This window comes from Camelus dromedarius, chromosome 3 (genome assembly GCF_036321535.1).
Source record: "Camelus dromedarius isolate mCamDro1 chromosome 3, mCamDro1.pat, whole genome shotgun sequence".
NCBI lineage: Eukaryota > Metazoa > Chordata > Mammalia > Artiodactyla > Camelidae > Camelus > Camelus dromedarius.
Genome location: NC_087438.1, coordinates 96,442,932 through 96,465,992, shown reverse-complemented (window position 1 = coordinate 96,465,992; position 23,061 = coordinate 96,442,932). Strand labels below are relative to the sequence as shown.

Here is a 23,061-nt window from a genome sequence, read left to right as displayed (position 1 = left end):
AGCTTAGTGGTAGAGCATGTACTTAGCATGCACGAGGTACTGGGTTCAATCCTCAGTACCTCCACTAAAAAACAAACACTAAAAATAAGAATAAAAGTTTAAAAAAGGCAAAATATAAGAATTCTAAACATGTCATTAAAGCATTATCTGACTCTCTAAATAATGCCATAAACAGTTACATTGCATGACAATACTATGACAGTATTTACTCAGTTTACATTCAGTATATATATAATGGGAAGACGTATGGTATAATGTAATTCTTGTATTTGCTAACAGATAATGTTCTTTTCTTAGATTATAAATTTAAAACAAATATATAGCGTGCATCACTTCTGAACATGAAAAAAGTAGGATTTTGCCTTCATATACTGTATAGTATGGTGCAATAAAGCTAACTTTATAATACAATCTTTAATAATGTTAATCTAAACAACATGCTTTACCTAAAAGTACTTACGTATAACACACAAAGAATGACAGAATGGTTTAAAAAAAAATTCCCAAAGGAGTTGGCAAAACCAGTTGTTACTATGAAAGGGTTAGAAACAAAACAAGGTTGAAAACGTTCACGTAATGTTTAAGAACTCTGGGTTTTGGAGTCAGAGCTGGGTTATAAACTAGACTCTATTCTGGAGTGATTGAAACTTTCCGAGGTTTCGTTTACTTATCTGTAAAATTGGAATGACAACAAATAGCACAGAGCTGTTTTAATGGTTAAACCAGATTATGTAAAATTATAGAAACTGTCCCAAGGTAAGCCCTCAATAAATGTTAATTATCTTCCCCCACGGGACAAGAAAGAGGGTGGATAAAGAGGATGAATTCTCCACCTGTGGCCATACAGCTTCCTCCCTTAAGGGAAAATCTAGAGGACACCAGAAATCCTTGCTAGACACATAACATCACTTCGTCATCCAGTAGCACAGAATCTGCCACGAACTACACTCTGTCTTTAGTCCAATCACATCACTCCTAAAATGCAGGGCATTTTCCAATCTGCACTCTTGCGCGTACACCCAACCCTAGCTCCCCAGTCCACTTTTCCCAGTTACCCATTCCTCTCCGCCCCGCCCAGAAATCGTGACTTTCCCTTCTCTTTCCCGTTCTAACTTTCCCGCCCCAGGAGCTCTTGGCCAATTGGAGATGTAATTGCTTCTTCTTTCTTGGCCTCTAAGTGACGTTACGAGAAGAGCTATCTCTGATTGGTTTTTCCAGAGCAAGGACCCGCCAATAACAGGCAGACTTTTTTGGTGTAGCCCAACAGCTAGTATTATCGCTGGTGATTGGCTGGAGTGCTGAGACGCGAAAATGGCTGCCAGCTCCTCTGTAGTCCCGGTGGTCGCGACCGCTGCTGTGGTGCCGGTCCTGTCATCCAGCGCTGATTTCTCAAATTTGCGGGAAATTAAAAAGCAGCTGCTACTCATCGCAGGCCTTACCCGGGAGCGGGGCCTACTGCACAGTAGCAAATGGTGAGATGTCGGGGTCCGAGGGGACCAGGCTTGGATCCTTGGCCTTGGGGATCTTGAGGTGATTCAGTTTGTGTGGATGTTCCAGGTCTGCCGAGTTGGCCTTCTCCCTCCCGGCGTTGCCTCTGTCCGAGCTGCAGCCTCCACCGCCTGTTACAGAGGTAAGGAGGTCTTCACAGCAAGCGCTCCCCATCATCTGAAGAAATACTGAGTGCCTTGTCACGGGAGGGGAGCATACTGCTTAGTAGGAATGTTTGTAGAGGAAATCGAAACATTTAACGAACTGAGTGTTTTATGCGATTTTATCTGTATGATTTTGCTACACTTTGAAAGATTTAGTAGTGCTCTTACTTAAGCTGGAGAAAATTAGTAAACAATCTTTGCTTAAGATTTTAGCCTTTTAGGTTTTTTACCCCAACTTAGACAATATTCATAAAGAGGAGACAAATAAAAGGTTTTTCCAACAATGCGAAACTGGTTTTGGATCCAGACAGTTCTGGATTCAAATCTCAGTCATACTAGTGACTTTTGGCATCTTACCTAATTAACCTTACAAGCCACAGTTTCATTATCTGTGAAATGCAGATAATAGTATTTACTTTATGGGGATATTGAGGGAATTAAATGAGACAATACATTTTAATGCATGATCTATAGTATATATGTTTACATAGTCTGTGTAGTGTGAAAGATTTTCATCATAATCCATTTAGTTTTTCCTGAAGATGCCATTTCTTGATCCTCCCCAGCCCCTGTGCTTAAAAACAATGAATATTCCTTAATCCAAAAGGTATAATGCAGGTGAGAGGGGCGGGGGAAGAAATAAGCATATGGTGAGTGAGTGTAGAAAGGGCCACCGGAATCCTAAGCTGAATGACCACATTTAGGCCATGTTCATCTAATGAAGAAAACATTGAGTATGTTTTGGTTACACTTTTGTCCTGGTAATACTTGAGCAAGAAGGATGAGGAGAATGAAATTATTGAAGTTTTAATCAACTTATTTCTAGAATGTGGGAGGATTGTATGTTTTTACCTTGAATGTGCATTGTTTCTTTTTTTTTTTACATAGAGAATTATAGCTGTGTTTTATGCTTTTGCAATACTAACATGTCAAAACTTTTCTTGAAGTAGAAAAAATATGAGTAATTGCACAGTATAGTGCATTTATGTAGGAATTTAAAACCCTGGAGAAGGAAGGGAATGTCACGAATTAAAGCCAAATATTTTTTATGATTTTTTTCACTTTTTATTTATGCCAAATCTGTATTACTCGGTCCACTTTGCAGATGGTGGAATTGAATACTTAGAGAAGCTTAGTAACTTCCCTACTAATGTCATGAAACCAGGAAATCAAGGAGTCAGAGTTTAAATCCAAGTCCCTAACACTAAAGTCTATGCAACTTCCTACTACATTTGCAGAAACAATACAAGTTTCTGGGTGTGTTGGTTGTTTTTTTTAATTTTAATTTCCCCCCCAGCTTTTTATTTTTGAAAAAAAAAAGTTCTATGACTTTACTTAGTAAATAAATAAATAAACAAATATTAGGTTTTGGGGAATGAATAGGGAAATAATTATTTTTTCTTACATCTTGAAATTAATTAATATGCTTCTTGAATTTGAACTATAGTTGTCCACTTACATAAACTTGTCTCTTTTTTAGGAGGATGCCCAGGATATGGATGCTTACACACTGGCCAAGGCCTACTTTGACGTTAAAGAATATGATCGGGCAGCACATTTCCTGCATGGCTGCAATAGCAAGAAAGCCTATTTCCTGTACATGTATTCTAGATACCTGGTGAGGGCCACTTTAAGATGTCATTCTGCCTTCAGTGAAGCATCCATATTTAGAACCCCAGTGGAAAAAGTTTAATCTTTTAAATAGCTTAGCAATAGTCTACTTGGTGAATGTACTTTATAAATACTTAATAATAAAGAAGATATCAGGCGAGAGTGGAGGAATAAATCAGGAGTTCGGGATTTGCAGATACTAACTACTATATATAAAATACATGAATGGCAAGGTCCTACTGTATAGCACAGGGAACTATTTTCAATACCTTGTAATAGCCTATAATAGACTATAATGAAAAATATGAAAAGGAGTATGTGTGTGTGTATGTATATATATATATATATATATATATATATATAAACTGAATCACTATGCTGTGCACCAGAAATTAACACAACATTGTAAAGTGATCGTACTTCAGTTAAAAAAAAGAAGATACCATAAGTAAAGTTAAAAAAAATGATGGCATGAAAGAAAATATAAAAATATTGATAATGTTCATTATTGACAAAGTTGTGGGGTAGTAGACCCTGTATTTTGGGAGTAAAAGTTCATACAGCCATTTTGGAAGTTAATTTTGGCAGACTAGGTCAATTTGAAATACTGTGACCAAACAATTCTTTAAGAAACTGAACTGGTTCACCAATAGAAATACTTTAATATGTACACAAGGACATGTACAGCACTGTTCAGTGAAGTTTTTTTTTGTAGTAGCCAAAAAGAGTCAACAATCCAAATATTTGTTAGTCAAGAAATTCATTGTTAATTTTTGCCTGAAGTATTCTTTGATATGATGTTGCAAAATTATGATTTTCTACTCCAGCACTCTTTATATTTACTACTCTCCACTTGAGTAGTAAATTCTGCTCTAAGCAAGAGCCTATCTTCCCCCTTCTCCACTTATTTATGTATTTATCTAGTTATCAGTTTGGTCTCAAAGATTCCTATATTTTTAATTGTTTATAATTCATTACTGTACTTAATCATTTTGGTACTCAAATTATTCCAAATTTGGCCAGTAGGATCCCCTGAGTAGGTATGTAAAATTAGTGACCAATAGTAGATGTCATTTTGGTTGGACTTGGGCCCTTTAGGTTGGATCAGGCTGCTAGTTTTAGAACATATTTCAAAATAAACTAAAAAAAGACCTATTTATTGATTTTCTCTTACAGTCTGGAGAAAAGAAGAAGGATGATGAAACAGTTGATAGTCTAGGTATGAATTTCTTTCTCTTACTTTTTGTACTAAAGCAGGGGTTGCAAACTCAAATCCCTATAGGAGCTGTGCAGGTAATATAAACATGGAAAGTGGACTGAGGAGGATTCCACAGATTGGAGAGTACTGCTGGTTGGTTGTCACCCAGCTGCCTCTGAGGGCTGCCTTGGAATGTGTGCCTGATGTTGTCAGGGGGTTTCTTCCCCTGGCACTACCCTGTTCTCCACATTTTTGGTTGAGGTTTCTGATTTTTAAACATAGATAACTAATTCAACTTTTAAAAAACCTGTGTAAGCCTAATAAAATATGACTGCAGACCAGTTATCAGTTGTGGTTTTGGTAGTAAAGCAAATGGATTGTGTAAGATGTCACTGGCCTCTTTTGAGTGTTCGCTGAAGTTCCAGGTATAACTTTGTTTGATACCACAAGGAGTATCTAGGTCTCTGAAATGAAAAGCATCAGTCTTCCCTTACATCAGAAACTATTTCTTTCCTAGGCCCCCTGGAGAAAGGACAAGTGAAAAATGAGGCTCTTAGAGAATTGAGAGTGGAGCTCAGCAAAAAACACCAGGCTCGGGAACTTGATGGATTTGGCCTTTATCTGTAAGCGTTACAATAATTTGGAACTTGTATAAGATATTCTAAGTAGGGGGGAGATATTATTAACTTCTGTGATTGTTTCCTTCTTTCCTAGGTATGGTGTGGTGCTTCGAAAGCTGGACTTGGTGAAAGAGGCCATTGATGTATTTGTGGAGGCTACTCATGTTTTGCCTTTGCACTGGGGAGCCTGGCTAGAACTCTGTAACTTGATTACAGACAAGGAGATGGTAAATTGAGATGAGCTATGTGAAAATTTTTCTACTCCAAGCCTTATGTAATTTTTTAATAATGGGGTCAGGGGAGAAAGAGTTTTGCTGAACCTCTCCTTATAGCTAGCTCTTGGCTCTTTCTCTGGTCTCTTTCACTGTTGAGATTTAGGTCTTTATTTGAAAGAGTAATGTCTAGCTCTTGTTCAATAGTTGCTGTTTGATTTGCATCTGGCTGTATCAGAATATCTTTTTATATTCATGTTTTCACATTCAAGTTTTTATAATTTGTTTTATAGACTTAAGTGCTATTATAATTTCTCTCCTAATTCCAAAGGTGATATAGGAAAGGTTTCTCTGATATCAAAGATTGTATTAAAAATGTTTTTAAGGTGTCTTCTGAGCTGCCATAGGACTCTGTAAAGATTTAGAAATTTGTTAATTAATGAAATAATGTATATGAGTTTGCTTTATAAACTGCAGTCATTTTATTAGTCATTGTTAGAGGCCATTGTCTGCAGAGTTTATTTTGCTGTTCTTCAATAATTAATAGACACAACACACTTTCTTTTGTTGGCTTTAAAGAACCAAAGGCTGGTTGATTTCCCCCAGTAATGATACATGCTACTGAATCTGTGTCTGAAATCTTAACTTCAGTTTATTTGTATTCACCTATCTCTAGGTGCCTACTAGACTTTCATTGAAAGTTTGTTTTATCTCTGAACTCAAAATATGCAAAACTTAGTTTCTTATCTTGCCTACCAAATTCTCTTTTCCTCTCATCTTGATGAACTCTCATTAGTATCACTGTTTCTCAAGACACCCAGTCTTGATGCCTCAGAGGTATATTTTGTCTCTTCTCTCTCTTATCTCCCTTTATCTACTCAGTTATCAGACATTGCCATGATTTCCTTCTTATCTGCACCTCTTTTCTTGGTTTCCTTTGCCATCTTGGTTATCATCTCAAATTTGGATTACTTATAAGTAATAGATAGTTTCTATCTGGCTTTCCCAGTTTTATACTCCCGTTTCCAAGCCATCCTGCATATTGTTTCCAAACTTATTCTTAAAGCAGTCATTTCACTGTGTCGTTCTCTTGTCAAAAATTGCAGTGGTTTCCTATTGTATCCCACATCCTGTTGTACCATAGGACCCATCCTATCAGTCAGTCTTATTTTTCCACTACTTCCCAGCACATAGTCTCCCCTCAAACCAAGCTAGTTGCCTCATCCTATTCACTCATACTCATCATGACTGTTTTTCCTTTATGTTGTTACCCTTGCCTAGAATGTTGTCTTTTTTCTCTTCCCCTCTCTTTTTCTATTCGATTTCTACCCATCCTCTAAGGCTCATTTCAAATTCTCTTTTCTTTGAGGCTTTTCAAATTAGACCATTCTTCCCTATTATGCTTGTAAGTCCTACTCACTTAATTGAACTACCCTGTGTTCATTATTAGGTGCTGTAATAAAATTTTGGTGATAAATTCTTTTAGACAATAAAGATAGTTCCTTGGATGTTCATTTGGGAGAGAGGTCAACGTATATTAAATGTGTCCCTCTCTCTCCTGCTGCCAGCTGAAGTTCCTGTCTTTGCCAGACACCTGGATGAAAGAGTTTTTTCTCGCTCATATATACACAGAGTTGCAGTTGATAGAGGAGGCCCTGCAAAAGTATCAGAATCTCATTGATGTGGGCTTCTCTAAGAGCTCATATATTGTTTCCCAAATTGCAGTTGCCTATCACAATATCAGAGGTGAGTGAATAAGGACAATGAAATACCTTCAGACTCTGAAGGTAGCACCGTGTTGTTTTCTGAACTCTATCTTCTTTCTGCAGATATCGACAAAGCCCTCTCTATTTTTAATGAGCTAAGGAAACAAGACCCTTACAGGATTGAAAATATGGACACCTTCTCCAACCTTCTTTATGTCAGGGTGAGCTGCTGCCTTTGCTCGAACTTGATTAAGCTCTTTTGTGCTTTAATCTCCTGGGTTGGATTGTCACCTAGTAGCATTAGCTACAAGAAAAATAATACAGGGGTTCCTTTTTCATACTTAGATTGTCTTTCTTTTCTTTCAGAGCATGAAGTCTGAGTTGAGTTACCTGGCTCACAACCTCTGTGAGATTGATAAATATCGTGTAGAAACATGCTGTGTAATTGGTAAGAGTCATTACTTCTTAAAAGATTTATCTTTATTGTAAGTAATACAGATGTAAAAATAACAACAAAAGAAAAATTTCAAAGATAAGAAAATTGTATACAATAGAATATGAAAGCTCACTGTAACCCTACTCCCAAGAGTGCTTGGTGAGTATGACTCTAGAATATTCTGTGAATACTGAAAATGTGTGGTGCGTGTGTGTGTGTGTGTGTGTGTGCGCGTGTAGGGTTTGCTTACAAAAACTGTTATCAGTGTACACGCTGCTTTGTAACTTCCTTTTTTTAAACTTAACAATGTATCTTTTCATGTTAGTACATCCAGAGTTGTATTATTTTTGATGGCTATTTAGTATTTTATTATATAGATGTGCCATTATTTATTTTTAATCATTTTCTATTATATAAGTTTTAGCTAGTCTTAATATAAAAATTGTCTCAGGAAACATCTTTATATGTGTACATTTATTTTTGCATGTTTTTGTAACTGTTTCTGTGTCAGAAGTTCCTAGCAGTGTAAGGCTGGGTCAGAAGTGTGTATATTTTAAACTTCAATATTACCTAAATGTTTGTAAGAATTTCCAATCCTATGAAAAGAGGTGAGGGTACCTGTTTCTCTGTATTAGTGTGTCTCAGTCTTGGTACTGTTGAAATTTTGGGCTGATAATTTTTTTGTCTAGGGCTGTCCTATACATTGCAGGGTGTTGGCGGTATCCTTAGCCTCTATCCATTCAATGCCAGTAACCCCTTTCTCCCAGTTGTGACAACCAGAAATGTTTGCAGATACAACCAGATAACCTCTTGGGGTCAGAATCATCCCTGGTTGAGAACCATGGCCCAGTGTACTTGGCCACACTAGTAAAGCCTGGTAATTAGTCAACACAAACAGATGAATAAAAGTAAGCTTGGTTGGTTGTTATTGAAAGCCTGGGTTCCCTGGAGATGAAAGACCGTATTCCTGGGTCTTTGGTGACACTGCATTTAGATCATACATTTGTACTTTTCTAGGTCAGGATGTTGTTAATAAACTGATAGAATTTCTTTTGTTTTGTTTTGTTTTATTTTGTTTTTAATTGAAGTACAGTCGACCTGCTACAATGCTGTACCAGTTTCTGTAGTACAGCATAGAGAGAATTTCAATTCAATCATTCAGTAAATTTTTCTAGCCCTTGAGGAATTTGTAGTCTAGTGTGGGAAATAAACATTAAACAAACTAGTAAGTCCTAAGGGAACATAGGTAGGAGGAACAAATGGTCTTTTCAGTATCAGAGTGTTATGAATGAAGTATAATGTCCGTTAAGATGAGGATGGAACTCTACTTTATTCAGAAAACATCTTTTGAGCATCTGAGTGCCAGGCACTGTGCTTTGTATTGCAATACCTACCCTGATTACTACCGAGGAAGACCAATAAGAAACAACTATAATACAGTGGGTTGAGTGTTATCGTTTAGAGAAACATAGGATGCTATGAGAGTACATAGGAAAGGTATCTAATCCAGTCTGATTAGGGAAGACTTCTTGAGAAGGTGGTGCTTGAAGGATGTGAAGTGAAAGTTCAGTAAGGGAGGAGAAGAATTGGCTTGGGAAGGGCATTGCAGTGCACAGGCTTTGAAGTGTGAGACACATTGTGCTTCAAATAGTTCAGTGTCCTGAAGCATGGTGTGGGAGGTGGCAATGTACAAAAGGGGCCAGATCTTGAAGAGTCTTTTATGCCTTGCTGAAAGTTTGGATTTTATTCTTAAGGCAGTAGCAGTCTTCTGAAGGATTTCAAACTAGACAGTGATAAATGTTTTCAGGTTTTCATTTTCAAATCATAGCAGAAGACGGTGTACTGGAAGGATTAGAAAAAGGCAAGACTAGAGGCAGGGAGACCTTCTTAAAAATCTTTAGCAATAATCTGTTCTAGGGTAGATGAGAGCCCAAGCGGAGGTATTGGCAGGTGGAATGGAGAGAGGCTATTGTACTTAGAAGATATTTAGGAAGTAGAACAAGCAGGAATTGGTGACTGGGTAACCAGATTGATAACAGTGTCCTTTACTTGAAGAAAGGAAACAGATGGAGGGGAGATAATGAACTGTTCTTTTTTTTCAGCCTATTAACTTAAAGCCAGTTAAAATCAAAGGATACATATACATGAAATGTAATGATTAGGAGTGCCTTTTTTTCTTTTAATAATTATTTAATTTGTAAACTTCTTAATGAACTGTGTTTTTTTCCCCAGTAAACTTGTAATGCCTAGCAAAGTTCCTGACATATGGTCAATAAATGTTCGTTGAATTCAGCTCACCAACCTTAAAAATTATGAATAAGGAACCTTAGGTATGACAAAAAGTATACTTCAGCTTTCACATTATAGCCAGTTCAGAGGAAGTGAAAAGAGAAAGAAGGATGGAGAGAAGAAAAGAAACTGAAGACCTGAGAAAGAATGACATAGTAGAGTGATGGTGATGGCAAGAATCTCCTACTTGTTTAGTCCTTGCTTCTGCTTTTATGTCTTGATGTGAATTGATTGCTTCTTTCTGCATCTTTTATGGAGTCTCAGTCTCTGAGAGACAGTGTTACAAAACACAGCGTATACTGCACTACAGCATAGTTAAGATTTGGACTCCGGAACCAAACTGCCTGAGTTTAAATCTTGATTTTGCTACTAACTAGCTGTGTGACCTTCAACTCAATTTCTCTGTGCTGTAGTTTCCTCATCCATAAGGGGATAATAACAGTTGAACCTTCTCTCCTGTGTGTGAGGATTAAGTAAATTAATACATACAAGCACTTATAACAATGTAAGTTGCCCACCCACATTGTAATCATTCAATACGTTTTAACTGTTCCGACTGGTCAAAAAAAATTTTTTTTTGAAGTAACATATGTATAAGGATATTTATTGTCATAGTTACAATAGCAAAAGATTTGAAACCACATGAATGTTCAATACAAAAAATCTTATCTACTTTATCTTTGCCCAAAACTTGCCTGTTCTGACTTCCTTAATATCTCCTTTGTCATCCTGACTCTTTTTGCATCTTAGGTACCCTTGCTACCACTACTACATTTCTCCTATTCTACACAAAAGTTAACCTTTGGTCACTCTGCCTAGAGTCTGTTTCTTCTCCTGTCTCTGGGTCCGAGTCAGTGGTAGAAGGAAGGCTATCCTTGTATAGGACATAAAGCCCTCCACCTTGCTTTTTTTCCCAGGTGAACTTGAATGATCATAAATGATCAGTTACAGGATATAAACAACCATTATAAATGATTTCTCCTGAATCAAACTGATGGCTGAATCTAGATAGATTGAAAAAAAATAAAAACAATAGATATATAGAAGTTTTATTACTTGGTTTTTACCAAAACAGAATCATATTATATATATATTTAATTGCTCTGTGATTTGCTTTTTTCGCTTGGCAGTATGTCATGATCTCTGTAAGTCTGTATACACATCTAAATCCATTTTTTTATCTAGTTTATGCTCGTGTAATTTATACATAAAAGAGATTTTTTCAAAGTACAGGGTTTTTTTTTTTTACTTGCTATACCCTCTCTCCTTTAAAGTACTTGTGTTAGCGTGTTTCATGCCACGTAAAAATATTTATACGCATATGCAGGGTTTAGTGGGCAATTTGCATACAAAAATAGGGTCATATTATATACATTTCTCTGCATTTTACATTTGTCATTCAACAATATCTTGTGAAAAATCCCTCCAAGTCTTGGTATAGGTCTAATTTTTTTCTTTTTTAAAAAGTTGTGGTATAGTCGATTTACAATATTATATTAGTTTCAGGTATACATATATATGTTTTGTTTGTTTGTTTTTCTATCAGGCAATTATTATAGTTTGCGTTCTCAGCACGAGAAGGCAGCCCTGTATTTCCAGAGAGCCCTGAAATTAAATCCTCGGTATCTTGGGGCCTGGACACTGATGGGACATGAGTACATGGAAATGAAGAACACATCTGCTGCTATTCAGGCTTATAGGTGAGCTTTTAGTTGGAGGGTGAGATGGAGCAGATTGGTGTGATGTTAGAAGCCTCTATTGAGCCTGCAAGTTGCTAACTTTGATTCTGCCCTCTTACCAGTCTTTAGTTTATTTCATAGGCATGCCATTGAGGTCAATAAGCGGGACTACAGAGCCTGGTATGGCCTTGGGCAGACCTATGAAATCCTTAAGATGCCATTTTATTGTCTTTATTATTACAGACGGGCCCACCAGCTTCGGTAAGTCTGGCCACTCAATGATGTGTTTGTTGTGGGAAGGGCTGATACTTTTCTTTCTCTTTTTGATAGCTAGTGAACAATCACAGTGAATGGTTTTGACTCTTAGAGACCTGAGTTTTAAACTTGCCGTATGCTGTTTGGTCATTTTTATGTAGTGTATTCTAATGGGTTAGTAGTATAATTATGAATACAAAGTATAATTATATGAAGTAGTGAACTAAAGCCCTTTCTTGTCACAGAATTGACATAGTGGTGGTGGTGGTTCCTCGAGGGAGGACTTTAGTTCTCTATAAAGTCTTTGCTCAGACTTTCTGTTCTTCTTCTCTCTCAGGCCCAATGATTCCCGTATGCTAGTCGCTTTAGGAGAATGTTATGAGAAACTCAATCAACTAGTGGAAGCCAAAAAGGTACCTGAAATTGGGTCCTAGAGACTTTGAGAGGAAATCTGCTGTTTAGATGAGGGGTTGGGCTGTGTTTCATTTTCCTTCATTCTGATCTGTCTACAAAGGGAAGTCTGAATATTTATAGATGCATAGGTGATGTACAGTACAGTGGGACAGACATCATCAATGGGAATGTTAGTAGGTAGCTTGTATTTATCAATCAACTCTAGTAAAAATGCTTTATATTCTGCAATTCTGAACATCTGGGAGGCTTGCAGGACCTGAGCCTCTGTGATTAGTCATGGCACATGGGGCAGTGGTTGAAGTGACCAGTTTTTTGGGTTTTTTTGACAGTGTTATTGGAGAGCTTACGCAGTGGGAGATGTGGAGAAAATGGCTCTGGTGAAACTGGCAAAGTGAGTGAAAGAGTGAAATGCTATTGATATTTCTGTAGACTTCTCTGGTATGGCAGATCCTGCATGTTCTAGAGGCATCCTACATGAGTATAGGGATGTAGCATGGTGTATGAGTACTGATCTGGAAATTTAGCCATCTTGACTTGAGAGAATGCAACTTCTCTTTGAGAGGGAATTGCTTTCCCGTCAGGCAAGGGATCGAAAATGAATTAAAAGAAATGAAGTGAAATTTTCAAGTCAGAGCAGTCTAGGAAGACTACTTTAGGTATTGATCTTTTCCTGATAAGTCCTGGGAAAATAAAGAGTAAGTCAGAAATAGTAGGGAAAGTGGTTCTTAAATGCAGTTTTATTCCTGCTGGTTCTTTTCTTCATTCTTATAAATAATCTGAATTGCTTGGTATCTTTTCTTAATCTCACTCATGGTATTAACAGGGAATTTTTGCAATGGTGTATTATCCAACTTCAGTAATTTACTGACTTTCCCTCCCTCACCAGTAGCAGAGTAATCATTCTAAGCTTTGATGAAGTAACTATCACCTCTGTGCACTAATATTATTCTGGGTCCCAGTGTGCCGTTTTACTTGTCTGTGCATTGTCATTTTTTTGTCTTAATTGTGTGCTTTTATTTTTTTAATCACTAGCTTGCTTTGAGTTCTGATTTGTACTTAAAGACCAATTTCTTTTGTAGGCTTCATGAACAGTTGACTGAGTCAGAACAGGCAGCCCAGTGTTACATCAAATACATCCAAGATATCTATTCGTGTGGGGTATGTGTCATGAGCATGAGAATTGGGTTGCTAATCTTACTCTTATCACCTCAGTCATTCCTGTTTTCCTTATCTAGGAAATAGTGGAACACTTAGAGGAGAGCACTGCTTTCCGCTATCTGGCCCAGTACTATTTTAAGTGCAAGCTGTGGGATGAAGCTTCAACTTGTGCCCAAAAGTGTTGTGCATTCAATGATGTGAGTATCAGTTCTTTAATCAAAGGCTTGGATTTTAGGTTCAAACACGTGATCTTTACTATGATCTGGGGGTGGAGGTGGATAAGGAGGTAAGTGGAAAGCCTACCTTGTTCTTTGGAATTTTATAGGGCAGTGTTTTAGAACCAGTTGTTGAGAACAGCCTCGGACATACTTTGATACATTTGTCTGACTTTGTTTCAGACCCGAGAAGAAGGTAAGGCCTTGCTTCGGCAAATCCTACAGCTTCGGAACCAAGGCGAGACTCCCTCCACAGAGATGCCTGCTCCCTTTTTCCTCCCTGCTTCACTGTCTGCTAACAACACTCCCACACGCAGAGTTTCTCCACTCAACCTGTCTTCAGTCACACCATAGTTGGCTACTTTCAAGCCAGCACATTGCCAGACCCATATTAAGCCTTACCTTCATGTAAAGAACAGCCACATCTATTCTTCCAAGGACCTCAGTTCTTTTTGTTTGTACAAAAGGAACAGCTCCTTGGGGACAGTTTATAGAATCACCTTCAGAGTAGACTGACAGAAGAATCCTGGCAGGAAACAGACACTGTCTTTTGCCAGTTTGAAGCACTTCTATCTCCCTTCTGTTCAGAGTGGCTACAGATCTTGGCCTTTTTCCCAGACCTCCCCCTGCCCCCAAATCCCTTTAACAGCACTTTAGCACAGGCAGTGCTACAGGAATAAAGTTTTAATGCTGCTGGGAGCAGATTTCCTTAGTGAGGCAAAGAAGGAAGGGAGAAAAGTTGGCCCCCTCTACCCTCTGCTGGCAGTAGGGCACTGGATACCCTAGGAAGGTCAAGGCACTGGATAGACATGACTCATCCTTTTTTTATTTGCTGAGCATGACTATTCTGATGTCAGAGATTAGGTTTAAATGGAGTGAAGCTGTATGTTTGTTCTTACTAGGGAGCCATTCTTCCAAAACATGGTTTTGAGGAGTCTCCTAGAAGCTTTCAAGTTGTAAGTAATTTACTGGAGTTGAAGGGGCAAAAAGAATCTCAGAGCATGGAGCTGCTGATGGCTCCTACTAAGGGGAAAAGATGTCTAGAGTTAGCTGTACCCTTACTAAAACAAAGTAAGAAAGTTTCACGGACTTTTGGGAGTGATAACTTTTGTGACTGACTGTACAAATAAGAATAAACTCTTCAAGTTGTTCTGTTTTAATAAATATTTTTGATGTAATTATGTTTTTTTTTTAACCCCTCTCTCCAACAGAATTTTTTTTTCCCAGCCTTCACCTATTAGGCAAGGTAAAGGGAATCAGTCTTGCTTTGCTTTCAGACAGTTTCAGGCCTGTACATGTGTATTCAGTAGGAGGTAATATGCTATGACTATAATATCTACTGTAATGAATTTGTACAGTAGATGCTATGGGTTATTCTGAGCTCAGGACCCACCCTTCTTTAATTCTTGTTCCAAAACAAGTTTGTTAGCCATTCACCTGCTAATGCATGACACTTCATTTTATATTAAGGAAGGTTTAGAATATCTAATGGCCCTTGAATTCATTTCTTACCAAGCTTTTCTTTACTTTCTTTATGGTTACATCATGCCTGTGCAAAGTTCCCAGGGGCCTGAATGCTATTTTAATTTTCAGAATTTCTGCCCCTTTTATAATTTATTTTAGTGATTATGCTAAATTTGGAATTCAGATAAAAAATGTGAATAATATCTTTATTTAATATAACATTTTTGTGTGCATAGAAAACATATAAGTAAGAAAGCATAAGATTACATAGGTGATTATAATACAAAAGTGGGGAAAAAACTAGTGTTTGCATATTGCATTCTAGATAGTTCCAGGTATATATGTGGTAAAGCTTAAAAGAGACCTGTTTCTTAAGCTGAGCAGCTGATCCACATCAGGGCAATGACTGCTCTCTCCTTCCCTTAGTATTTTTTGCCAAAAGGCCCAGATTTGAGTAAAGGGGACCGCCGTGAGCGTAGGATCCGGGCATAAGGGCTGCAGTCTGTTGAGCTTTGGCAGGTGGGTGTTCGGGGAAGTAAGTTTCGAAGAAATGGTTTCTTCCCTGGGGGCTGTTGGTTTGGTTGCTGGTTTTCCTGGTTGGCACCAAGGCGCTTTTTGGTAGAAGTCTGGCCTTGGAGTTTTAGCACAGTATGATACTGCTCTGCAATGCATGCTGCCTTCTTCCGAAGGTCCAGTTTTACTAGCATCATGTTATTCTGCAGCTCAGCCAGGGTCTGATCCTAAGGAAGACCAATAAAGTTACAGAAAACATTTCTGTCTGGTATATAAGAGAAACAAGAAGGCAAGAAAATGCACGCCATCTGCTACTAGTTACTAACAATGGTTTTTACAAAGATTAACTCTTTAAGGTCAGGGCTTATAATTGAATAGGGGGCTATTTTCTTTAAGACTCAAACAGCACTGAATAGAAGGGACTTCTGTTTTCTAACACATAAGGTGGTATGAGCTTGAATAATTTTACTTAACCTCCAAGAGCCTCAGTTCCTGGGTATCAAATTAGTCTAAGATGTATTTTTTAAAAACATTTTTAGTATCTAGAATCAAGATGCATTTACTGATGATAATGTCATAGCTTAATCGTTATTGTTTTGTCTTAGTAGTGCATAAAAATAATGGCTTCTTAGAATCTAAGTATCTTGGATAAAATATGATAGTATATACCTCCCTAGGGTTGTTATAACAAAGTTTTGTACCATAGTGCTTGTATTTTGTGAATGGTAATTTTTATTTTGCAAGGAAGAGAAACTAAGATTAGCCTAAAAATCTTTACCTTCCTCTTCTCCTCATTTTCTTTCTCACATAAACACTGGAGTGGGCTGATGGGAGATAAAGTGGTATATAGGCTGCCCTAACCTGTTTGATTAAGATGTCATCACACGTGGTCAAGGCTTGGCGAAGTTTTCCTGCTCCAGTGCTGTGGCAACATGCTCTTTCTGCTGACTGGAGAGACTCCCCAAGTTTCTGAAGCTCTGTCCGCAGCAGCCTTATATTCTGGAAAAGGAGAAGGAACCAAATTGTGGCCAAGATCAACCAAGATGGTGATCTGGAGGAGTCGGAGAAATTGAAGAGAAGTAAAATTAGAAAGGTTAGTTGAATGAAGTAGCCACTGTCCTGGACTGTACACAAAAAACACCTTCTCACGTGAACCAGGGATATTGGAAATTGCCTTAGGCGAGAGCTTTGGTAACAGAGAAAGGTAATTACCTTCTGGCCCTCCTCTAACTTCTTGTCCACATCAGTGATGAAGGGCTTCGCTGAGGGTGGTGGTTCTAACATTTTCTGATACTTCTGCAACTCTGAGGGAAGGAAACAATAACCTTACATGTGTAGGCTTTCTAACTTTGGACTTACATGTCAGAAGGCCCAAGTTTAAAGAACATCTTTCCCCTGAACACTGTTATTCTTTCTGCTCCCTCTCCTTCCTCACCTTCAGTGGTGGAGTTTAGCTCTGCTCTGCATTGTTCGAGTTTAGATTTTATCTCCTGGAACTGCTGGGTGGAGGCAGAAGCCGCTGCCAACCTTTGTGACCGCCGTAGGGACAGTTCAGACCCTGACTGTTGATGGGCCATTGGCTGCTCTCTAACTTCCTGCAAGAGAGCTTCTAACTCTTTAATCTTCTCATCCCTTTCCTAAGAGAGAAGCAGAGAATACAATTCAGAGTCAGACAGATCCTGCAGGAACAGATGACTGAACAAGGAACTAAAACTTCCTGATGCCTGGGCCTTGAAAGCCTGTTTGTTAGCACTTATACTATTTCTTGGTCAAACAAACCCTTAATCAATTCATCAAACATAGACTGACACATGCAAAGCACTAAGGAGACTAGAGAAGGGTGAGATATATTCCTGCCCCTACCAGAGTTGATAAAATCTGTTTACCTTAGGCAAGCTAGTGACAGGAACCTGAGCAGCTAGCTGGGGCTGGTTCAGGGCAACTCACCTGAATTTCTTCTTGGTAAAAACTTGTCAGTGACTCCTTGAGGATAGTTAGTTTCTCTTCATACATCTCCTCTAATAGTTCCTTTTGGGTGTCCAAGTGTTCACTGTCAGAAGAGAAAAGAGAAGTGAGTAAACATTCTGAAGAGTGAGCTTTGAGAGCAGGTCCTGAGGCACTACTCTGTCCTAGTCCCTACCCTCGGGGTCACTCAGCTGGTACCTGCACCACTGTTCCCGTTGTTGCATCTGCTCCACCATCTCATTGCAAATTTCATCACGGAGCTGCATCTCCAGCTGCAACTTTTCCTGCCGTTCTTTTAAGAGCAATGCTTTCATGGCTCCCACTACTTGTAGGAGCTCCTGGGAGGGACACAAAAGTCAGGTCATCAGATGCCAGTGCCCTAAAAAGGCACAGGTCCACCTGGAAGGTAGCATGGGAAATGTGTAGTCATCAAGATGCTGCATCAAAAGCTCTCCTGCATGCTCACCTCCTTGCCATATGTGGAGATGTCAACTTCATTTTCAGTGTCATCATCAAGGCCTGGGTCTGTCTTAGCTCCTGTCTCTAAGCTGGGAGATGCCCGCAGACTGTGTTCCTTGATGAATGAATGTAGTGATGGGAATCCCAGTGACACAGGTGGAGCATGCACAAGCTAGTGAAGAGGAAAACTCTTAACTGAATCCATTACTAGTCCCTAGTATCTTCCTTAAATATGGTACCAGCTCAAAGTGAGCATAATTATCACACCTACAGCATCTTACCTGGCTAGCAATGGCTGAGAACTTGGCCACATGAAGGGTCTCATCATAGGTAGATGCACAGGGATTCACATTGACAATCATACAGGAGCGACCTCGGCCTGTGAAGAAGCCTTGGAATACTCGGGTCAACTTGCTGTCACGGAAGGGAACCAGGTTCTGCTTTGACCTGAGAGGGAATCAGAGGGAACAGAACTGTGACCAGAACTCCAGCCCTTGGAGGTATCCTAGCACTAGCCCCAGTGATGACCAGGAAGTCTCTTAGGAAACTGCAGAGCTCCAGGCCATCCTGGCCCATAGCTTGCAGTGAAAAGTTTACCGGTTCTGCTGGTTTTGGCGCAGGGCAGCAATACAGCGGCCCAGGGTGTGCAGAGAAGTGTTAATGTTTCCTGCTTCCTTCAGTCGCTCACCACTCTTCTGATCTTTGCAGCGCTCTGAGCCAGCCAGATCACAGAGTGATAACCTTGAATGATCGACAGGATCTGACATAAGGACTTGACACATTATGAGCTTTCTAGGACTTCATATAGTTCTAGGGAGGGGAAGACCCATGAAGAATATCTGTACCCAAGGAAGGAGAGCATGAATCTAACAGAAGCAATTCCTGAGAGGACTTCCCCTGCCCCCCAACTACAATTTTATGGCCAAGAAGCCCAAAATTCTGAATGGAAAAACTTACTCGCTAATCTTGGGGATTATATCACCTTCCCCCTGAAGGTGCAGGATCCGAATTGAGAAGATGCTATGACTAGAAGTTAAGAAAAATGGAAAAGTCACTGCACATCTTTCATGTTCAGGTAGAGGACTAATATTTTCCTGTTACACAGTGAGAGGTTGACTTTCACAACCCACCCACCTGCGGCTGGAGTTCTGGTTCAAGTGGGTGCTGGCAAAGCTCTGGTTTTTACGACCCACTTTCAGGAGTTTCCAGGCCTCCTCAGCATCCTGAACATGAATCCAATTGAGATCTGAGGCCAAGGAGAGAAGGGCATACATAAGATGGGAGCACCAAACTCTATTCCTAGTTTCTCCCTAAGTGCCCTTCAGGGTTCACGCCAGCCTCCCTGCTTTCCCATACCTTTCACGTAGGGATTGCCATTCTGATCCTCACACAGCCGCAGAGTCTGCCTCTTGCGCTGTTGGCTAGGCAGTTCTAACAGGTCATAAAGCAGTTCATTGTAGATCTCAAAGAAGGAGATCCAGATGGAGAAGCGAGTGTCTGCAGGGACACTTATAGGGGCAGTGTCTGGCTGTGCCCATCGGTGACTTGTTTCTGAGGAAGAAGCCAATGTATAGGTCATCAACCCTAGAGTAGTCCATTTTCCCTTTGGCCTGCAAGAGCCTCAGAAGGTGGAGCTTAGGTTGCAACCTCTGGTCTATCCCCCGGGCAGTTTTTGGGAGTATGGAATGGGTTCCTACCGTTATTTGGCACAGAGCCCAGTCATGGTACATACCATCCAGCTGGCTACTGCTGGTAAACTGACTGGTGGAGGAGAGCCCAGCAATGCCACTGTCAAAGCTGGTGCTGGTACCCATCCGACTTTCAATGTAGACACTCCTCTTCAAGGAGGTGGACAACTCCTCCTGGAGGGGCCCAGAGAGAAGATAAACACAAAACTTTCTAGAGATTTGTACTCCTATTTCTGCCTCTGTGAACACCAATACTTTACCTCTTGGAGACCTCCATTTAGCAGGGCCAGTTTCTTCAGTTCCTCCTGCTGGATCTGCTTACTGTCTAGCCACATTACCTCGTTGGAGAGTAAGGGCTTCAAGTCAGGTGTTGGATGAAGTTGGCCTTGGAGGCTATTGAAGATCAGAGTCAGGGACCGGGGCAGGATCCCTACATCCTTGATGGTACCTGGAGGCATGAGAAAGGTGGACAGCTGAGGCAAGTGCTATTCCCCAACTCAGGGCATCAAAAGGCAAAAACAATCAGCTGTTCTGTGAGGCCTACTACTCACCTTGAATTGTGTGGGTTTTCCCCGAGTTAGTGACTCCATATGTATAGATGAGCCAGTTCTGTCCTTTGAGTACGTCCTTTACCATCTCCTTCACAGTTAGGTTGAAGAAAGATGCCTGTCCCACTTCTGGCCCAAAGATCTAGAGATAGACCCAGTTTTCAGAGGCTCATCCTTCATCTCCCATTTTCCTCCTCTGCGCAGCCAGCAGATACATCCCTTCCTGGTTTGTTGGCTCTGGAGACTACCTAAGCATCTTCTTCCTGCAGTGCTGCCAGCTGCTCCCTAAACACTGAGGACTCAACCACTCTCTGGCAGTCCAGCTTTCATCCAAATCAACAAATACTTAAGGAATGCTATCCACTAAGTCCAGTGCTACACACAAAATCGGGCAACATAATGGTCATAAGCAGGAGATGGCTTGGGAGATGGATGAATCTAGATTCAAGTCCTAACTCTACCACTGACTAGCTACATGACTTCAGCAACATCCCACTGAGCCACAGTATCCTTGTTAGTAAAATAGGGACAAAAATGATAATGATAACAGTTGTTGGAAATTAACACACACAAAGTACTTGACACACTGAGTAGGAGATAACAAGAGTCCCTAAAATTGTAAACATGCTTATATAAGGAACTCACGGTCAAGTAAAAAGCTCTCTAAAGAATAAAGTTGCCCCTACAAGTTGGTCCCTTGTTCACATATCAGTACCTCCATACCTGGGAAAAGGTGAATCTGTGGGTGGCTTGTCCAATTCCTCTCTCATTGCTCTTCTGGGCAAAAGAGTCCTTGGGTGCCTGTAGGGCAAGGGTCTCCATATTCTCAATATGGACACAACCCTGAGAAGGGGGAAAACATAGTTGTCACAGAAGAAAATATTCCTGGGAACCTCTACTGTACTGAATCATTCCACCTTGAATCCTCCCTCCTCAGAAACTTACCTGATCCTCCTGTCGTTCTAACTCCGAAGGTAAGAAGGGCCTGACCCTCAGGTACACTTTCACCTTCTCCGTACTATCCTCAAATGGAACCTGTGGCACAATTCCAGGCCGGAACCACAGATTAATCTCAGAAGTTACTTCTGAGCAGATGGGCAACTATAGCATAGTTCCTGGGAATCATGCTAACACTGCCCCATTCCACCTCAAATAACTCTGTGCAGCTATTCTTTGATTCCATAATCCTTCCAACCTACATGAACTTCTTCACTACTTAATTACCCTCCCTTGTCTCTTCAGTATGATGAAAACCTGGCTTGCCACAGATTATCTGAGTGAGAACTGGTTGACTGGTATGAAAATCAATGTGTGGTATTATGACAAAACACAGTAGTTAAGCACCCTGGAGGCAGACACACCTGAATTTGAGTCCCAATTCCATCATTTAGAAACTATGAGATCTTGAACAAGTTCTTTAAATTATCATTACCTCAGTTTCCTCATCTGTAGAATGGGGTTAATAATAGCATCTATCATGTGTTCATTCATCAGATATTTAGAGATTTGTCTACTCTGGACCCAGGAACTCTTAGGAGGCTCTGGTAGCCCACAGTGAAGGACATTAACAAGGCTCCTTCTCTTATGAAACCTTCTCTACAAAAGAGGAGTTTTCTGAGTAGAGTTCTCAACCATGGCCACTTCCCTTCCAAGAGACATTGAGTAATGTTAGGACAGGTTTCCTGGTCACAGGTGGGAAGGAGCTACTGACATCTAGTGGGTAGAGGCCAGGAATGCTGCTAAACATCTTAAAATGCACAGGACAGCCCCCTAAAACAAAGAATTATCTGGCCCCAGACACAATAATGCTGCAGCTGAGAAACCTCATCTCAGCAGAAAGAAAGGCTCCAGAAATGAAAGATTATGGTTGATGTTAAAATCTGAATGTATATACCATCTACTTAATGGCAATGTGACCTTGTGCAAATTATTTAACACGTCTGAGACTCATGGTGAAGGACAGATACTTACCGTCTTCCCTCATAGAATTAACTGACAGTATGCATTTGAGGATGTTTCATTAATGCAGTGCAATTAATAGTTTTCTTATGGACACAGAACCATACATTTTTTACTTGTTAGGCTGTTAATTTTGAGTTGGTCTCTCGAATACTAGAGTTGCTGTATTTCCGACGCCATGCTACTCCATAGACAACTATTAGGCTGAGGATATCACTTTCTGCCCCCCAGAGATTCTCCAACTCCTTTACCTGCTGCTTGTCTTCCAGGGAGGCGGAGATGACAGAGCAGTCTGGTAGCAGGTCCTTGCGTATCACAGACCCCAAATCCGCAGCTGTGGATTCGAACATGGGGGAGACTACAACCTCCTCATCCGACAGCAAGCCGGCTGGTGGAGAAAGGATCCCTTGCGACATGACAGCAGGGGCAGATTAGGTCTAAAAAGAAACAAGAGTAGGAAGGGAGGAGAACCTTAAGGGACAAAAGGGGCTGCAAATTCTAAGAAACAATTCCCTTGCCCCAGGACAACTTCGTCTCGCTGCCTGAATTCCTACTCCCTTTTCCCTTCAACTACCAGCAAAGGGGAAGAGAATGAGAGAAAAGAGTCAATCATTTAATTCAGTCTGAGGCAGCATTTCCGACCACGAACATGAATGAATATATATCCGGCTCCAAAGGCATAAGGTCATGCTCCAGGTAGGATGCCTTGCTCACCGGTGTCAGTAGCTCTAGGCTTCTTCAGCCTTGCCTCAGGCCCACAGTGAGGACAGAGGTATTAAGAAAGAAAGGGAGGATGGCGGCAGTTCCGCTTTCCGGAAGCCTAATTTTCGAGGGCAAGAGCAAGTATCTCAGCTGGGCTCCAGTACATCGGCACACTCACCCGAAGACGCCACACTTCTCCGGTACCGGCTCACTCACACCCAGCCTCCGAACCTGGACTTTCCCAGCCTAAGAGCACAACTCCGCCCACGAGGTGAACCTTTGTTACTGATACAATGTTTTAAATTACGCGCGGCGTTC

General features: G+C 40.2%; 2 protein-coding genes across 4 annotated transcripts; one reads left to right on the top strand and one right to left on the bottom strand.

The window, feature by feature from the left end:
• Positions 1 to 1,297: 1,297 nt before the first annotated feature.
• Positions 1,298 to 14,609, top strand: CDC23 (cell division cycle 23). 3 transcript variants are annotated; one of them, XM_064484314.1, is made up of 16 exons: positions 1,298 to 1,472; positions 1,558 to 1,630; positions 3,133 to 3,270; positions 4,440 to 4,482; positions 4,979 to 5,084; positions 5,176 to 5,308; positions 6,862 to 7,039; positions 7,123 to 7,220; positions 7,366 to 7,447; positions 11,271 to 11,424; positions 11,647 to 11,664; positions 11,996 to 12,071; positions 12,402 to 12,463; positions 13,152 to 13,230; positions 13,308 to 13,427; positions 13,629 to 14,609. In XM_064484314.1, exons 1-16 carry the CDS (start codon positions 1,312 to 1,314, stop codon positions 13,797 to 13,799), a joined length of 1,692 nt encoding a protein of 563 aa, XP_064340384.1. In that variant the 5' UTR covers positions 1,298 to 1,311; the 3' UTR covers positions 13,800 to 14,609. The 3 variants fall into 3 exon arrangements, with proteins under 3 accessions (XP_064340384.1, XP_010980288.1, XP_064340385.1); XM_010981986.3 differs by having other exon boundaries at positions 11,545 to 11,664; XM_064484315.1 differs by lacking the exon at positions 3,133 to 3,270 and having other exon boundaries at positions 11,545 to 11,664.
• A 485-nt stretch (positions 14,610 to 15,094) lies between these two features.
• Positions 15,095 to 23,052, bottom strand: KIF20A (kinesin family member 20A). The gene is made up of 19 exons (XM_010981969.3): positions 22,922 to 23,052; positions 22,293 to 22,478; positions 21,028 to 21,117; positions 20,806 to 20,925; positions 20,086 to 20,224; positions 19,795 to 19,982; positions 19,579 to 19,708; positions 19,203 to 19,397; positions 18,981 to 19,092; positions 18,804 to 18,872; positions 18,444 to 18,587; positions 18,128 to 18,293; positions 17,854 to 18,018; positions 17,586 to 17,725; positions 17,370 to 17,472; positions 16,858 to 17,059; positions 16,635 to 16,726; positions 16,284 to 16,421; positions 15,095 to 15,649 (listed from the first exon to the last, which is right to left on the bottom strand). The coding sequence occupies exons 2-19, from the start codon at positions 22,455 to 22,457 to the stop codon at positions 15,332 to 15,334; spliced, it is 2,676 nt and encodes an 891-aa protein (XP_010980271.1). The 5' UTR covers positions 22,458 to 22,478; positions 22,922 to 23,052; the 3' UTR covers positions 15,095 to 15,331.
• Between the last annotated feature and the right edge of the window lie 9 nt (positions 23,053 to 23,061).

What these genes read in the sequence shown, in the direction of transcription:
- CDC23 (XM_010981986.3), top strand. Translation starts at nt 1,312, where the DNA reads ATGGCTGCCAGCTCCTCTGTAGTCCCGGTGGTCGCGACCGCTGCTGTG. An exon ending in ACATGTATTCTAGATACCTG is followed by an intron (nt 3,271 to 4,439) that starts GTGAGGGCCACT and finishes TTTCTCTTACAG; the next exon opens with TCTGGAGAAAAGAAGAAGGA. An exon ending in TGATTACAGACAAGGAGATG is followed by an intron (nt 5,309 to 6,861) that starts GTAAATTGAGAT and finishes TCCTGCTGCCAG; the next exon opens with CTGAAGTTCCTGTCTTTGCC.
- KIF20A (XM_010981969.3), bottom strand. Translation starts at nt 22,457, where the DNA reads ATGTCGCAAGGGATCCTTTCTCCACCAGCCGGCTTGCTGTCGGATGAG. An exon ending in TAGAACGACAGGAGGATCAG is followed by an intron (nt 20,926 to 21,027) that starts GTAAGTTTCTGA and finishes CCCCCTTCTCAG; the next exon opens with GGTTGTGTCCATATTGAGAA. An exon ending in TCTCCACATATGGCAAGGAG is followed by an intron (nt 17,726 to 17,853) that starts GTGAGCATGCAG and finishes TGTCCCTCCCAG; the next exon opens with GAGCTCCTACAAGTAGTGGG.